Source organism: Mus pahari, chromosome 16 (genome assembly GCF_900095145.1).
Source record: "Mus pahari chromosome 16, PAHARI_EIJ_v1.1, whole genome shotgun sequence".
In the NCBI taxonomy this organism is placed as follows: domain Eukaryota; kingdom Metazoa; phylum Chordata; class Mammalia; order Rodentia; family Muridae; genus Mus; species Mus pahari.
The window spans coordinates 35,355,447-35,373,629 of NC_034605.1; the positions used below are offsets into that span (position 1 = coordinate 35,355,447).

Below are 18,183 nucleotides of genomic sequence, written 5' to 3' on the forward strand. Positions count from 1 at the left end.
AACAGCAGTATGGAAATGTAAGCCAAATAAACCCTTTCCTCCCCAACTTGCTTCTTGATCATGATGTTTGTGCAGGAATAGAAACCCTGACTAAGACACTAGTGATCCAAAGACTGTATCACATTTTAATGGATTAAGACTCCAAGAATCTTAGAAGTTCTTAGAACTAAGCAACAACAGCACTTAGACTCTTTGGGGAGGAGATAGGACAGGGGTGGGGGTAACACAAGAGGAGAGAGGAAGGTGAAAGGAAGGGGAGGGGATGGGAACTGCCTTAAATGAGAGCTTGGAGATTATATGAACATTAAATAGACCAGACACCTTTGGAGGCACGAGTCTCTGTAGAGACTCTAGAATTTTCAGAACTGGCAGTTCTACATAGAGATAGTTCCTAGTTCTAACAGAAGCTTCTGAGTGGTGATGAATGAGAGGAACTGGATTTCTGTCATGTAGGCCCACACTCAACTTGATTAGACAGTACAGAGCAAAGATTTGGCAAGCTGCTGAAGTGGGATCCAAGCTTCCAGAGACCTCTGAGCCAGATGACCTAAAAGGCACCCTTGAAGGCACCCAGGGAAATGCAGAGCCACAGGGATTCTCCTGACTGCCCTAGGCAGAGAGCCCTTGAAGGCCACTGTTCATCAATAATGGCTGAAAGGGTTTGTTCTTTAAAATGCAAATGAACAGTCACAGACTCAGTAAACTTAAGGAATAGCTCATAGTAGCAACCTGGACATGGGGCACTAGACTTGCAACTGGAATGTTCATGCATTGGCCTGATTCCTTTATACATCCTTACACAACCCCAGGGCCATTCTCTATAGGATAGTGTCTAGAAGTTCTGTCTACAAGGAACACATGTCTCACATGTGTAAGCATACAACAACAGAATTTCTTAACTTAGGAGGGTATGAGAAATGGATTTTTTTATTATACGATGATTTTTTTTCCCTGTTGCTTTCTACTGGCAATCTAAATTGAACACATCTTTATTCCCATCAACAGATCTAGATTTTCACATTCTACCAATATCCTTACAATTTTTTTCCAGAACAAAAGCAAAATCAAACACCCCACCCCTAATTAACAAGAGAAAACTAGGCAGATATTTGCTTTTTATCCTATCATTTCAGTTGCAGGAGGGAAGTGTCTCCTTTGCCTGTTACTTAGGAATAGATTGACGCAAAAGTAAACAAAACAAAACAAAACCAAAAAAACCACAGTAAACAGAGCCCCTATTATGCAACCCTCCTCCTGTAATACTCCTAGAAGAAGATAGGTGCTTCCATAAGGTTCCCAATACAAAGTCTATATGAAAATATAAGCATTATAAATTTTACCAGGATATACTATAGTAACTCAAGTTCAAATTACTGTCATGTTTTCTAATAGGTTCAAAGCAAAAATTACTCATATGGTAATTTATGTATGTAATTTTAAGTGTATGGATAGTGGTATGGCTTGAATCATACCTCTTCCTCAAGTTTATTTTTTCAATGCTTGCATAAGCATTCTCTTGGAAAGTTCAGGAAATTTAGGGAGGTTGGGTTTACATGGAGGATGTATGTTACTGATGGTAGGATCTGTGGCATGTTATTATCCCTGGTCACATCCTGTTTTGTTCTCCGCTTTCAGGTTCACCATTAAATTAATGACTATTTTCTGTCACATTCTCCTGCTATTATAATGTTCTGATCAAGTAAATGTCCCAAGTGGGCATGGCTGGAACCCTTTGAAACTATGAACCCAAATAAATCCTTCCTTCTTTATTTCCTTCAGGTAATTAATCACAGCAATGAAATATGTAATACAGATGCACATATTTGCAAATCCTTTTCAGTGAACATTAGCATGTATGTTTTCATAAACAGTAGAATAACTGGGAAGAGACAAGAGATCTCAAAACAGTTACATAAGAATGTTCCAGATACTTATTGTTGTGCCTGATAAGGAAGAGTCATGTACAATCAGATTGCAGAAAGATTCGAGACTTGAAGGAAACTATAAGCATGGGAGGCATGGAAGGCAAATACTTTGACAAAGGCCTTTCAGCTAATTGTAGCACTGCAGAAGCTAGAACCTTTGGCTATTATCCTATGTCTGATTGAACCCTGTTGATTCTGTCTTTTGAGTCAATTCCATTCCTCTTTCTCCATACCTGAAGCTGATTCCAAATTTTTATCTCCCCTTCTTTTCAGTAGAGCAGCTTGCATGCCTCTTGGCTGCCTACAAGCTCACCACTATGCCTGGGTGAATCATGCTAATCACGAACATAAAGAAATCAGAGTAATGATGAGCAAGGCTGGAAGGACCTCTGGCCCAGGCTGGCTTTGGGGAACACCCATTTGTGCTCAATTGAATATTTCTAGAATGCCTACCATGGCAGCTGTGGTGAGCACTGAGCTTGAGACAGATGCTGTACAGTTCCTCCCATCTACAGACCCAAGAGGGCAAGGGGGAGCTGAGCAACTTCGGAGAGGTGTTGAGGTTAAGGAGACTTGATTCTAGTCAGAGCACTTAAGATTAAACTACTAAAGGAAAACTGCCCTTCCAAAGCCTTTTAGATCTTACTTTACCAGAATTCCAGCTCTTGAAAGCCCTCAAAGCAAGTGTAGCTTCTTTGTTCTCTCGTATTCAGCTGGGGCTGTCTTAGAGGTGTAAGCCTAGCACTGTTGCCTTGTCTGTCAGTAACATGGCTAAGTCTTTCACAAACTCAGATGCACTCTACAAAATTATAAAAGAATATGTCAGGAAGGATGGAAAATGCAAGTAAATCGGAGTGTCTCTATGGTGGCTGTATGTGTGCATGTGTATGAGTGAATGTGTATATATGTGTGGTTATGTGGTATACTATGTATGTGTGCATATGTGTGCATGTGTGTATATATGTGTATGTATAAGCATGTGTTTATATATTTGTGTATGAGTGTGTGATGTACATGTGTATATGTGCATGAGTATGGTATATGTGTATATATGTGTGAGCATAGTATGTGCATATGTATGTAATGTGTATGTGTGAATGCATGTGTGTATGTGTGTGTGTGTGTGTGGTGCTAAGTATCTAACGTAGGGCTTTAAATCCTAGAAAAGCACTATACCTACCAGTGCTTAGCAATAGCCCACTAGGGGTGCCACTTGAACCAGAAATTGTGCAGTTGGGTCCCAGCTCTTCCACATTTAATGAGAAGGACACTGAACCTCTTGCCTACTTTTCTCCTCATTTACACAGTTCTGGAACTAACCTGTGTACACATGCAGCTTTTGTCTATCCAACGCCTTTCTTTAGAAACTGGCAACGGTTCTGTTCCCCTCCCACCTAACTATTGACTCTCCATGGTGCTGTCTATCATGTACTTCCTTCCCTTACCACAGGACATAGCCTGGGATCCAGCCTCACACTTTAGCTATGGAGATCAGTGTGTGGGTGATCACAAGACACAACTATCCTTTTCAGTCATCATTCAGTCATCAACAGCAGATTCTGTAATAGAGCTTAAGCTTGGTTGGGCACTGATAGATACTATTAGACTTTACCTCACCTCTATGATACACCCTTAGTAGCACCCTATTGTAACTGGGAAAACAGACAGGGAGGAAAAAATAGCTGCCCTAGAAAGTCATCAATCTGGGATTCCATCCCAGGAAAGTGGCACTGAGCCTGGTCTGCAACCATAGTATTACAGCACATGTGTGCAGGTAGGGATGAGTGCTTTTAAATGGAACTGACCAGGCCATGAGATAAACTAAGTATCCTGAGAGAAAGAAGTGCTTATAGCAGTTGCCCTAACCCTTCACACCCTAAGTCTACTGAAGAAGCCTGCAGTCAGAGTGCACTGAACTCAGAATACTGTTTTGTCCTACACACACACACACACACACACACACACACACACCCCTATGATAAGGTTTGATAGGTGCAACAAGAGATTGACAAGTATTGAATGAAACAGAACACATATAATTGTATACTATGCTAACATTGCCTGCATTACCACTGGAGTTTTAGAGCCATTATTAAGTAAAAGAAGGATAACTTGAGCATGGCAGTTAATCAGAAAATTAGTTGTGACTACTATTCAACTACATGGTAGGGAGCAGAGACAGTTCAGGTACAGTGGATAAAGTGATGATCTTTATCTTGGCAAGATACACAGCGAGTGAGTTTCATACTGCTATTTACTCTTCTGAATTGTCTATCTGTGGAAAGTTTCACTCAATACTAACAAAATTCAGAAATTGACACTGCAGATATGGGGAAATGACTACACTCCTGAAGTCCTTAAAAGCATGTTTCTCACATCATGCAAAACAGTCATCTAAGATTTCTCTAGGCCTTAGTGTGCCTTCTTTATCTAGTTTTGTTGATCTTTTTTACTATATGGATACTATTTCCAAGAAAGGCTCACTACCCCTTTAAAAGCTCACAGCTATGGCTCACAGCAGGCTGGATTCAAACAGATGGCATTGGACTCTGTTTTTCCTGAGATTGGGGCCCAGCAAGAGTCACAGGATGGAGACTGAAAAAACAAACAGTGAAAAATAAGTTGTAGATAGTATGGTTTTATTAGGTGGGTGGGAGGAATAAGTTTATATATTTTGGGCAAACTATAGGTTGAATATCACTTTTCTGAAATGTCTTAAACTAGAATTTTGAGCACTTCTCTGGGGGGATTCTAGACTATTTACACTTACATAAAGTAAGATATGTACTATAATAAATTAAGTAAATTAAAAGTTCATTTATTTTTCACACACATCTTATGTGCATAGCCTGACAGAAATTTTATTATGTATCTATGCAAAGTCAGATGACACTTTTCAGATGTTTTTCCTTCTATCACAGAAGGCCTCAGGAACTGAAATCAGGTAGTCAGGCTTGGCCATGTTAAGTCATCTCAGCAGACAATGTGATGGTAATTTTAAACAGTGTTTTTAGGATAGCTGTGTTCAATATGACTACTCATGTGAGGTCAAATGTGAGATTTTTTTCCTGCCTGAAGAGCATACATTGGGAAAATGTGGTTCTAGACTCTCAACTCCATGGATAAAACAGAAAGCTTGAAACAGATCCAAGATACTCATGAAAATGTCAAGAGTCACCAGTGTGAATGGCTGTAACTCAGAGGGCTCATCTTAAAGCGACACCTCATATCCATCCCCCTCTTCTGAAAGAAGGTGATCAAGCTTTGGATCCTACCAAAGAGTTATAGACAATTAAAGTCAATGTTTAGCATACCATTAAAACTTGTTATACTTTATTCTATCATCTCGCGCACCAGAAAATGTTGCTTGGCAACACTTTGAGAAGAGCTGAGCGGCAGGAATTTCTATCAGACTCTAGTGACACTGACTATGCTATCTTACTAGGCTTTCTCTGCAGAGGAGAAGCCAGGATTGGCACGGCGGTTGGTAAGGATTCATATGAATTGGGAGGTCAGTTCCCAGTGGATACTTTTTCTTGTGTAGGATTTTAATATAAATCTGAAGATTATGCTTGGGAGGAGAGTGTGTATGCTGCATATGAAAGATGCTTAGTCAGCCCTCTATCCAAGACTAAAACTAATATATATATATATTTATATATATCATAAAAATCAAGCTTCCAAGATTTTGGGTAAACAAAGTTAAACAGTGTTTTGACTTTTGAGTATGTTTTGGTAGCTCTTCCTGAGTGGATTGCCACGCAGTATTTTCTAAATGAACTGGACCTTAGAACAGCATCCTATTTTGGGAAAGACAACATTATGTCAAGAAATAAGAACTGAGCCTCATGTCTGCAGGACAGAAGACCAGTGATGACTGTGTTCAGGTGTCATTTCCAGGGCAGAAAGAAGCTGTTCTGCATTTTCCAGGAAAGTAGCTTCATTGGAGATAAATTTGTAAGCCTGTCCTCAATTTTTGAAAATGTGTTTTAGATGATTTTTTTTAACTATAAAAGCATTAAAGTTAATTATAGCATTTGGGAAATAGATGGTGGTAGAGAATGGGGGAGGTTTGGAGAGATGGCATTTGATGCTCTTACAGAAGATTGGGGTTTGGTACCCAGCATCCATATGGTGGTTTCAACCACCTGTAACTGCAGTTCCAGGGGATCCAATATCCTCTTCTGATCTCTGCAGGAACTGTGCATACAAGTACACATATACACAAGCAGGTAAAACACCATACACATAAAATAAAACAAATCTAAAAAAAAAAATTCAAAGAAGAAAAGTATAGGAAAGAAAGCTAAAAGTCACCACACAGAGACCATCCATAAAACCTGGCATGTTTTCTTGTGGTCTATCACATGCATGTTCTCAGAGCAGTCAAACCATATCTAAACCTGTGTTCTGCTTACTTTTTTATTCAATGTCACTATAACCATGTTTGATTGTATTTGAGTTCCCATGGCACTATTTTCCATAGTTACATAATAAATTAATTTACACACTTCCATGATGTCTTAGACATTCCTCACTTTCTATTTGTACAAAATCAATTAGATTGAGGTATAATCCACAAGCTGAAAATGTGTAACAGATAAGTGTGGTGAGTTCTGAAACACTCATGTACTCCTGTAATCATCACCTCAATCAAGCTCAACATTCCTACCATCCAGAACATTCCAAGTCACTCATGTCAGATTTAGATATTTATTTATGTTGTGATCTGGTGTGAGAGATATAGCTATTTACCCAGAAGTCATTTTTGGACAAATATTGACTGGTTTTATGGCTTACCAGTTCATCTTTGTTTAAACAGTATTTAAATCACACAGTCCTAATTAAATCATATAGCATGTGCTTCCTTGTGTCTTATTATTTCATTTAGACATAATTAAGATTTTAATGATTCATTGATATTGTTACACATATCAATAATTTACACTTTTTCTTCACTGAGTAGTGTTATATTTGATTAGATATTGGGGGAGATGATGTGTAATTAGAAATAACTTAGTTATGTATATTCATAAGTTTCAAAGTATATGTTTTCAATATTCCCCAGTAAAAGTCAAGAATTGTTGATGGCATAGTAAATATTGGTTAGATTTTAAAAGAAAGCAAAACTATTTTTCAAATTGCACACTATCATTGATTTCACTATTCTCATATCTTAATTAATGTTTAGAATAGTTATAGATGGTTTTTGTATTCTGGCCATTCCAACAGGAGAATGTTGGTATTAGTTTATAATTTCCATGTAATTTACTCAAATGCCCAATTATACTGACTGTCTTTTTCTTGCATAGATATTTATTCAAAAGTTTGCTCTTTTTTTTTTAGCATACTCTTTTTTTTCTTTTGAGACAAAGTCTTGACCTTGTTCTTTTGCATTGGCCTTCTTGATTCTGGAACTATGGCTGTGTACACTAATGTTGAATTATTGGAGTTAAAATTTTTAATTTAATTATTTCATTATACACACACACACACTATTATATATATATATATATATATATATATATATATATATATATATATCCCCTTTCTTTCAGACCATGGCCTCAAGTTTTTATTTTGTTACAGGTCACATTCAAAGAAAAGAGATTTTTAAAGTCATATTACTAGTTTTCTGAAACTACCATTTTCTCTTTCAGTCCTGGTCTCACAGGACTGACATAACACCACCAATCACTATTTAAAAATGTCTCTTGCCTTTCCTGGCATAGGAAATCTTTACCTTTATTCCATATAAACCTATATGTTCAACAAGAACATGTACACAACATAAATGCCATATAAAGTGATAAATTAAACCATAAAATGTAAAGTATTTGCTATTTGGAAAGGTACCACAACAAAATTGGAGCGGTAACACACAGATTAGGATACTACACATATCAAACATGAGAAGTCATTAACCGGAACTGGAGAGAAGGCTCAGTGGTTAAGACCATGTTCAATTTTTGCAGAGGACCTGAGTCTGGTTCCCAGTACCCATATCTGGAAGCTTACAACTGCTTGTAATTCCAGCTCCAGGAGATCCAATGGTCTTTTCTAGACTCTGAGTGCATCTGCAGTCATAGGCATAACTTGTACACAAACACATAATTAAAAAGTAAAATAAAAACATCTAAAAATTCAAATTAATAACAAAACCATTAAAAATTCTATCAAAATATTGAACCTTTTTTTAAAACTATATTTTCACCTAGATGGTTTTTAGTTTTGTGTCTTAACACTCAAATCTGTGATCTATTTTCTATGATATGAAATGTCTGCTGAGTCCCACCTCCTCCCACCATTACTGCAGTGTTGAGCACCATCTGCTGAAAAGACTTTACTTCCAACTAAATCATGTTAACATCTTTGCAGGAATTCAGTTGGCCACATAAACATGGATCTCCTTATGTAATTTTTATTGCATTCTGTTGTTCTGTGAGTGTGGCTTCATGACAACACCATATAGTTCAAGTTTTAAAGGAATCTTAAAATGTAGCAGTAAGTATTCGCAGTTTTGTTCTTTTCTAAAACAACACTGCATTTCCATGTGAAATGTATGTGCCTCCCATTCCCTCCTCTTTCATCTGAAGATCTTGCTTGCTGTGTAGCTCAGGCTGGCCTCACTTTTACAACCCTCTTGCTTCAGCTTCTCTGGTGGCAGGAATACAGATGTGATCTACCAAGCCAGACTCAGCTGGTCAATTTCTATTTTTAAAAACACCACATGGCTTTGACTGGATTGCATGGAATCTATTGATTCATTTGAAAACAGCAAACATTAACAATGAGTTCTTTAAGCCAAAACCATGATGTTTCTATAGCCTTGTCTTTTGGCTGCATTGTGGGTTCTTTTTTTCCCACCCTTTCCCTACACTTTCAGCCCCCTAACACTAGATAGGAGAGAAAAGGGGGATAGTGAAGGGGGTGACATTACTGTTAGACTGCTTTCTGCTGACTAGGGTCATTGAGTTCCTTGGGGCAAGTTTGATCTTCCCTGTCATGATACCTACATTTTTCTTTTTCTTTGACAATGACTACTTAGCAAACAAGCACCAACCAACCAACAACCCACCTTCCCCTTGGGGCCCTGGCATTTATATACCCTCTGAAAGTCCCCAGAATTCTGAAAGTCACACAACCACAGAAACTATCTGCAGCTGGCAAAATCACGGCCCTGCTAGAGCACAAGGCAAATCATAGTCAGCTGTTGTGGACAATCTGAAGCAGACTCATATCCCATACTTGGGATTAAAATGATAACATATTCTTATAATACTTCTGTTTTTTTTTTATAAAGCGAAAATGCCAAAATTGTCACTACATATTTCTCATTATTCAGGGTTTTGACAAAGCCTTCTAAAATTTGAATATACAAATGTTTCACATGTTGTTAAATTCGCCACTGAAAGTATCATGTTTTCTAATCTCCTGTGAGTGGCATTTTTATTTCAGTTGCAATTGTCTGGTGTTTTTATACTTAAATATAATTGACTTTTATATATGGACCTTGCATCTTGTGAGTGTATTAAACAACATATACAAGATCCTTGGCTTGATCTCTAGCACACCTCTGTAACCCCAGGACTCTGGAGGGAGAGGCTGAAGGAATTTAAGTTCAAGGTTATCCTCCATTTCTTAGAGAGCTGGAGACTTGCCTGGGCTACATACCTGTCTCATAGGAAAACAAAACAATACAGCAAACAAAAAAAGCAAGCCTTTCTTTTTAGCATGCCTTTCCCTTGTTTTGACATAGTGAACTGATAGTTCCTCGTACATACTCTGCTTGGGATTTACTATGAGTTCCAGATCTATATTTTCATTCAGTCAGGGGGAAAATGATTCTTACTTAATTCTTTTTGTGTACAACCCAAAAAACCATGACGTCAGTGACACCCCACCTCATTTCTTGGAAATTGACCCACATGAAACTTCTTTTCCCTCCTAAATATTCTTTCCCTTGTATGCTTCTTTTGGGTCATTTCTACCACTTTGTCTACACATTCTCTGTGTTCTTTCCAGTATGTAATTTGCTCAATGTCAATAATAAAATTTTTATTACAGATGCTTAGTGTTTTATCTCTATAAGTTTCACCTATTTTTAAATATATGTTCTCTGTGAGATGTGTATTTCTTTCTGAAAATAAATAAACACAGTTTTAACAGATTTCTTAATGTCTTTGTATGTTTACATCCTCCTCATTAGTCCTTAGTCTGTTTTCATTGTTTGCTATTCTGGCTATGAATTATGTAGTTATGTTGTCTTGCTTTTTGACATATAGTGGATTCATTGTAGTCCAGTGTCAAGATTTTATCATTTCCTTTGATGATTGCTAAGTTTCACAATGCCCAAATGCTGTTATTTGTATTCTATTAGATCCTCTGCAAACCTCTATTGAAACGTTGTTAGTCTGACTCTAGAATTTCCTGTTAAGGTTATCTTATTTTTGAGACATAGTCTTGATTGCACTCAGTTATCTTCAGAATGGTTCATACAGATGTCTGAATCTAGTGTTGGGTGAATCTGAAGAAACAGACAGACCTCTGTGCAATGAATTTATGAAATTCTTGGGCAAATGGATTTATCTGGAGGATATCATCCTTAGTGAGGTAACCCAATCACAAAAGAAGTCACTAGATATGCACTCACTGATAAGCGGATATTAGCCCAGAAACTTAGAATGCCCAAGATACATTTTGCAAAACACAAGAAAACCAAGAAGGAAGACCATCGTGTGGATACTTCATTCCTCCTTAGAGTAAGGAACAAAATACCCATGAAAGGATATAGATACAGAGACAAAATTTAGAGCTAAGATGAAAGGATGGACTATCNAGAGACTACCCCATTTGGGGATCCATCCTATCATCAGCCACCAAACCCAGATACTAATGCACATGCCAGCAAGATTCTGCTGAAGGGACCCTGATATAGCGGCCACTTGTGAGGCTGTGCCAGTGCCTGGCAAACACAGAAATGGATGCTCACAGTCAGCTATTGGATGTAGCACAGGGCCCCCAATGGAGGAGCTAGAGAAAGTACCCAAGGAGCTGAAGGGGGATGCAACCCTGTAGGTGGAACAACAATATGAACTAACCAGTACCCCCTGAGCTCATGTCTCTAGCTGCATATGTAGCAGAAGATGGCCTAATCGACAATCATTGGGAAGAGAGGCTCCTTGGTCTTGCAAACTTTATATGATCCAGCACAGGGGAAGGCCAGGGCCAAGATGTGGGAGTGGGTGGGCAGGGGAGCAGGGTAGGGGGAGGGTATGGGGAACTTCTGGGATAACATTTGAAATGTAAATAAAGAAAATAATAAAAAAAGAAATGTAAGTGAAGAAAATATCTAATAAAAAATCAAGTTGATAAACCAAAAACAAAAAACAAAAAACAAAAAAAAAAAACCATAAATAAATAAATAAATAAATAAATAAATAAATAAATAAATGTAAAAGCTGTTGTCTCGTTCCTCCCTATATTTTAACATGGGCAGATACCATAATTCTTTTATGTGTTTTTTAAAAATCTTGGAAAAATAGTCTGTCTGCACTTTAAAAAAATGTATTACCACATCACACACAAACTCTACGCCCAAATATAACACAAAAAAGAACTGAAGGCAGGACCAAAACAGACATTTGTGAATTAATATTTACATTAATATTGTTGGCCATACAACCTCAGGATATAGGAGGTTGGGGGGACCCTCCAGAAGGAGGATCAGCAGCAGTCTCAATTAATCTGATCCCCCAAGATCTCTCAAATACTGGACCACCTAATAGGCAGCATACACTAGCTGATATGAGGCCCCCAACACATATACAGTAGGGTCTGTGTTCATTCAGAGATGATACACCTAACCCTGAAGAGACTGGTGGCCTCAGAGAGTTTAGAGGTCAGGGGCTTGGGGAGTAGGGACATCCATGTGGAGACAGGGGGGTGGGGAGGAGGTATGGGATGTGGAACATTTGGAGGGTGGACAGAGATAAAATATGGAGTGTAAAAAATAAATTAATTAGTTAATTTAAAAATTATTGTTGATAATATAAACTAACCAGTACCCCCAGAGCTCTCAGGGACTAAACCACCAACCAAAGAGTACACATAATGGGGCTCAGGGATCTAGCTACATATGCAGCAGAGGATAGCCTAGTTGGTGATCAGTGGGAGGAGAGGCCCTTGGTCACCCTTGGTGAAGGATCTATGCCCCAGTGTAGGGGAATGCCAGGGCCAAGAAGTGGGAGTGGGTGGGTTGGTGAGCACAGGGATGGGAGAGGGGGGAAGGGGAAGGGGAAGGGGGAGGGGGTTTTCGGAGGGAGACCAGGAAAGGGGATAACATTTGAAATGTAAATAAAGAAAGTATCTAANAAAATAAAATAAAAATATATTGTTGGTCATAGCTTATGTGGTAAAAGAAATCCGGGGTCCAGCAACAGAGGAATGGATAACAAAATATGACTTATAACCACAATAGAATAGTGTTCAGTCATTTTGTCTTTAAGAAAAAGGGTCTTGCTAGATATGTAGTTCAGACTGGTTTGTACCCCCAGTATTCCTGGTAGCTCCTTCAGTTGAGGGATTACAGGCTTACACTACACCTAGCTATTTTTCAGTCTTTAAAAAAGAAAGAAACAGAAAGAAAATGAAACACTACCACATAGCTGAATTTTTAAAGCATTATGATACATGCAAAAGGACAAATTGAAGGATTACATGGCCAGGAGCTATTTATAACAAACAAATTCACAGAGATGTACAGTCGAGTTGAAATTACTAGGTACCAGGAGAAAGGAAAATAAAAAGAAATTACTGTTTTTATTGTTTAGTGCAAAGGAAAGGTTTGGAAAATGGATGGTGGTGATGGTCATAAAACACTGTGAATGTAATAAATGTAACTAAACTGTAAAGTAATTCTCTGTAGGGATTTGTCACATTGCTTGCATATTCTAAAAAAAGTTGTACAATGCTTTAAGCATGAGTGGTCCATGATGCCTCACTAGGTGAGACTGTATGAAGGACAGCATACTAACCCCTAGGACACAGATGGGATTGGAAGGCTAGATGGAAGCAACATATCAGACTGAGGTTCCAGGAATGGATAGCTTATCACGTTTATGTTTATGTGTCATTATTTGTAGCAAATACACATAAGTACAGGATGACAGAGTATTAAGTCATAGCTATTCTTAATGGTCCAGGGAAAAGAAAAGTATAAGTCATATTAAACTTTCCTGTGGATGTTTAATGGTTAGAGATTATTAAAATATAAAATAAAGGGACTGGGAAGATGGCTCAGTGGTTAAGAGCACTGGCTGCTCTTCAAGAGAACCCAGGTTCAATTCCCAGCATCCACACAGAGGCTTGCAACTGTCCATAACTCTATATCCATGGGGTCCAGCATCTTCTGCCTTCCCTGGGTACCAAGCGTGCACAAACAGATATCCAGGGATGACACCTGGTACAAATGAAAATAATTTTCAAGTAAAATAAAATATAAAACATTTTAAAAAATATAAAATAAAAGCTGGGTAGTAGTGGTGCACACCTTTAATCCCAGCACACAGGAGGCAAAGGCAGATGGGAGGATCTTTTGAGTTTGAGGACAGTATATTCTACCAGAAAAGTTCCAAGACAGCCAGTGCTACACAGAGAAATGTTGTGTGGAAAAATCAGGTATAGAGCTATCTTGCCTCTTGTAGGCTATGGGATGACCTGGGTGATGAAGGGGTGCACTCCCCCTCTCCTTTTCAGTTGCTGCAGGCAGCTGAGCTGGCTCCAGGTCATGAAAATGGGAGAGTGGACCTTGTCCCTCACTGGCTGTAGCACTCAGGATAGCAGGCTATGTACCTTTCCTGGGCAGCACAGTAGAGCTGGCCCTGGTGGCAGAGGTGCAGGCAAGACATCCCCAAGGACACGAGAGCAGAAGAGCTGAACTTGCCCTTTGCCAACTCCATCACTCGGTGAGCTAGCCAGGGTAGTGCTGAAAGAGCTCGCCCTGATGGTGCAGACGTGGGAAAGCTGGTGAGTTATCTAACTCAGCTACCTCCTGAGGCCAGATCCAGGGCTTTGGGTTGGCCCACCCCAACATCTTCCCCATCTATGACCTGCTGGAGCCCATGAAAGAGTGTGTCCTGCAGATCCAAAGCTGCTGGATCTCTATGACACAGGGCAACAGTAGGATATCTGAGAGGTGTCCTCCTGAGGATCCAGTACAGATTTTGTAGCAGAAGACAAAGGGTTAGAAATAGATTGATGACTCGTTCCAATAAACATAATGCAAGTAAAAATGTGTAGAACAAAGGGTATTAGCCACTGTCACACTACAGCTTCCATGACAAGATTTTTTTTTATTTTATTCTATTTTATTTTCTTGTCTTTCATGGAGGAGGTTGTAAGGGCAGAGGATGATATAAAAGGACAAGAAGATGAATGTGATTGTGTGCTTGATGTGAAGCTCACAAAGAATTAAAGAAAAGTTAAAAAAACTCTTTGAAGAAACAAACAAAAAAAAAACTAATAAGCAAACAAAAGACTGAAAAATATTGTGTACATCTTCATATTAGTCTCCTAAAAGGATACAACTAGCTGTAGTAAAGTCAGACAACACAGAATTTACCTTATCATAAATTTTGAATTGAAGTAAATCTTGAGAAGACTGGGTTTAGAAAGTGATAAAGATTTGACACACTAACTGGAATGGGATATCAGACTCATAAGGGCCTTTTGGTTCACCTTATAAGAGGCTGAGAGAAGGTGATGGGGAGCAGAACCAAGTAGAAGAACATGAACAATAAATACCTGGAGAGCAAGCAGTATGCAAGCAGCAGGTGTACTTACACAATGGTTTTTCCAATGTGCATGAACGATTTTTCAACAAATTCACGGACACTGTGAACTTCCCCAGTAGCTATGACAAAGTCCTCTGGTTCATCATTCTGCAACATGAGCCACATAGCCTAGAGAGAAAGAAGTGAAGTCATGTGAGAGCTGCACTTAGTGATCTCTGTGGGAATGGAACATTATCAAAGCACATAACTGAATAGGGAAGTATATAGTTTGACAATGAGTGTTAACTTAATGCAGTATTCTAACTACTCAAGATGGGTCTTATAATTTAATTACATTAGAAAAACCCGAGAAACATCTTAGTGTGAACACTTGGCCCCAATCACAGACTCTAGGGAATTTTCTTTTCAGTAGATCAGGAGATTCCTACACAACAGGCTAAGAGGAAATGTTGATCAATAGCCAGTGAATAACATTTGTATAGAATATTATGCAAGAATAATCCCAGAACGTTTAATTGTTTTTCATGGCAGGCAAGAAGAAAGTCTTTCAAACAGATTAAGTCTTTAGAAGTAAAAATTGCACTCTTTAACATTGAAGTTGAAAGCTCAGCAGTAAAAACAAACAAACAAACAAAAGAAAAAAATCACTAACAGAGAAACAGTCACATAATAGGAACTACTAGCATTTTAACAAGTTGTCAATGTCAGAGTCCAACCTTCATACTGTGACAGAAATGGACATATTGAGAGTTAGAGAAGATGGTTGGCACAAATGAAGCAACATTTTGAACCATGGACTAGGAGAAACCACTACAATGTGACTCTATTTGCTTAGGAAAACATTTATCAGTAGCATGTAGGTGTATAGCTTCCATAGGTTATATATCAATTATATAGGATGTATGTATTGTATGTATCTATCTATACATTTATGTGTCTGTCTGCCTATCTATGATACAGGTTATGGGGCTAGAAATGTAACTTAGTGCTTCAGACTACTTGCTACTCTCCCAGAATACTGGAATTTGGCTCCCAGAACTCACACCAGGCAGTGCTAATTTCCTGCTCCAGTGCTTCAGGGAACTGAGCTCTCTATCATCCATGAGCAGCTATACTCATGTATATACACACACAAACACAACTAAAAATATTCCTTAAAAAATAGGTGTTGGAGAGATCTGCTGTTAAGCTCACAGTCCACCCTGTCTAGAAAGCTCTCTCAGCTTGGCACAAATCGCCTTTTTCAGTGGGGCATCCCTTTCTCTTCCTGGCCTTGGTTGAGAGTGTATCTGAGCATATATGCTTGACCTTATTTGGAGGATGACCCTGTGCAGAACTCTCAATAAGCACTGTGTAACTCAGCACACGAGTCCCATTTTACCTTCTCATCATATGATAATTAGTTACTGAGTTATGGAAAATCAGCCCTCTCTACCTGTACCCCTAAGAGCCCTTATATTATATACCTTTATCTATCCTACCCATGAAACAATAAAGTAGACCTGTCTCTCTGAAGCTGCCTCCAGAAGTAATTTAGTCATCACAGCCATCCAAACCTTGCTTGCCACTTCTCCATCCACCATCATGGGCCAGTGGCCAACAACTCCAAGAAGGGAGACCCACATAGCTGGATTCTGAAAAGAACATGTTCATATTTCTTTAGGAAAGATCCCAGCAATGCTGGAGATATAGTTCATGAAACAGTTCATGCTCTGGGTTTCATCTCTAGAAAATGTGCTCCTACCCCAAATCTCAAGAAAAAGAAAAAGAAAAATTTTGTTCTCAGTGTTATTACCCATTTCTCAGAGCAAAAATAAGCAAAAAAGAATCTGCATTTCAGTGAGACACAACCACAGAGATCTGCTTATATAGCACTTGTTCTAATTTAGAAAGAACAACTTCAGTGAGTTTCTCCTGTCAACTGCTGGAAGAGTAGAAACCAGTTTCTCAAACCAGTGAGCTAGCCTAGTTTCTCTTATAAAATGTCACTACAAGTTTAATTCCTATTCATTCATTCATTCATTCATTCATTCATTCATTCATTCATTCATACATGCACAGCCTTTTAACAAAACAACATATATTCTTTCCTTTGAAATTATTTCTATGGATAATGCCTTTGGTTCACTACTGTTTTACATATTTGTGCTCTGAGGAGAACAAAAATTCAGATAAATTTCCATGCCTTGTAGCACATTTTGGTAGAACAATGGAAATGACCTTGACTTTGAGTCAGTAAAATACTATAAAGACACTGGCTGAACAAACTGTCTTGTGAGGAAAAAAAATGAGCAGACTACATTATCCTCAAATTTGTGATCCTCCTGCCTCAGCCCAGTCCTAAGTTCTGGGATATATCACTATGCCTAGCTGAATAGTCAGTTTCATTCGTGTGTATGAAATAGCTATAGTTTCATTTTATATTAAATGATCATGGTAAATAAAGTCAGTCAGAATACTTTTTGTTATACTACAATTACCATGACTTTATAAAATCTGACTAGTGTTTAAAAGGCACAAAATACAAACTACCAGCTGATAGTGGCCATGGGACTTGCTTACTAATAAGTACTGAGAGCCAAGAGAAAGAGCAGAGAACTTCCTGGAGTGGGCATTAAAGCATTCATACGTGAGCACAGGCCTGGGGTTTTTCTTAGATTCTGCTTGATCAAGCTCCTTGTATCCTAGAATATATGCTTTCTCCTAATTTGTCTCAGAAAGATGACCTCTGCCCCCATGATTTGTACCAGAGTCCTGAGTCTGGTTGCTGGGATGAAATCTTGCTGCCTCACTGGGCTCCCTGTGAAGCAACCACACAAAGCACTGGTGAACTACCTGGGTTTACGCTGTCATTTAGTGCCTATCCCAACTAAGGCAGCCCTTTACCTCTCTTGACTGGGTGAAAACCCTCAGCATGCCAAGGCACAGACATGTATGCATATAAATGTGAGCACACACACAGACTCATAAAAAGACAGAGAGACAGACAGACACACACACATGCTTTGGCTTTTGTCATACTATTTCTAGAGTTTTAAGAAAAATTATATTTCTAGCTAGAGTTTCTGTTTGAATATCTCTGTGAGGAATTAGATGTTAACAGTAAATAAAATCAAGTGTGTTTGACTCAGATTTCAATTTTAAAAATAAAATTTCTTGATAGACATTACAGGACCACTCAGTTGATTTTTTTTCTTCAAATATCCTGTGGTGTTTTTTTTTTTTTTTTTTTCATGTGGAAGGAAATGAAAGCTTAGTAGAAATGAAAGCACAAGTGTGGCTTCTGGTCACTGTAGTTCTGTCTACATGAGGCAAGGCCAGGTTGTACTTTTATATTCCTGGCAGGAATGGAGATCAGTAGGAGCCTCTTGCTTTCATGAGAACCAGAGCCAAGAGTCTGCTCCTTTCTTTCCATCAGACTATCTGGGGCCTTTGACCTATCAATTTCTAGGCATTTCCTCTAC

At 38.5% G+C, this 18,183-nt stretch overlaps 1 protein-coding gene across 1 annotated transcript in view; it reads right to left on the minus strand.

Moving 5' to 3' along the window:
- Gmds (GDP-mannose 4,6-dehydratase) overlaps window positions 1–18,183 on the minus strand; it is a 527,721-nt gene that overhangs the window by 107,389 nt on the left and 402,149 nt on the right. Inside the window, exon 8 of the mRNA XM_021215423.2 lies at window positions 14,769–14,887. Within this exon, the coding sequence (XP_021071082.1) occupies window positions 14,769–14,887 (119 nt within the window). The remainder of the gene's footprint in view (window positions 1–14,768; window positions 14,888–18,183) is intronic.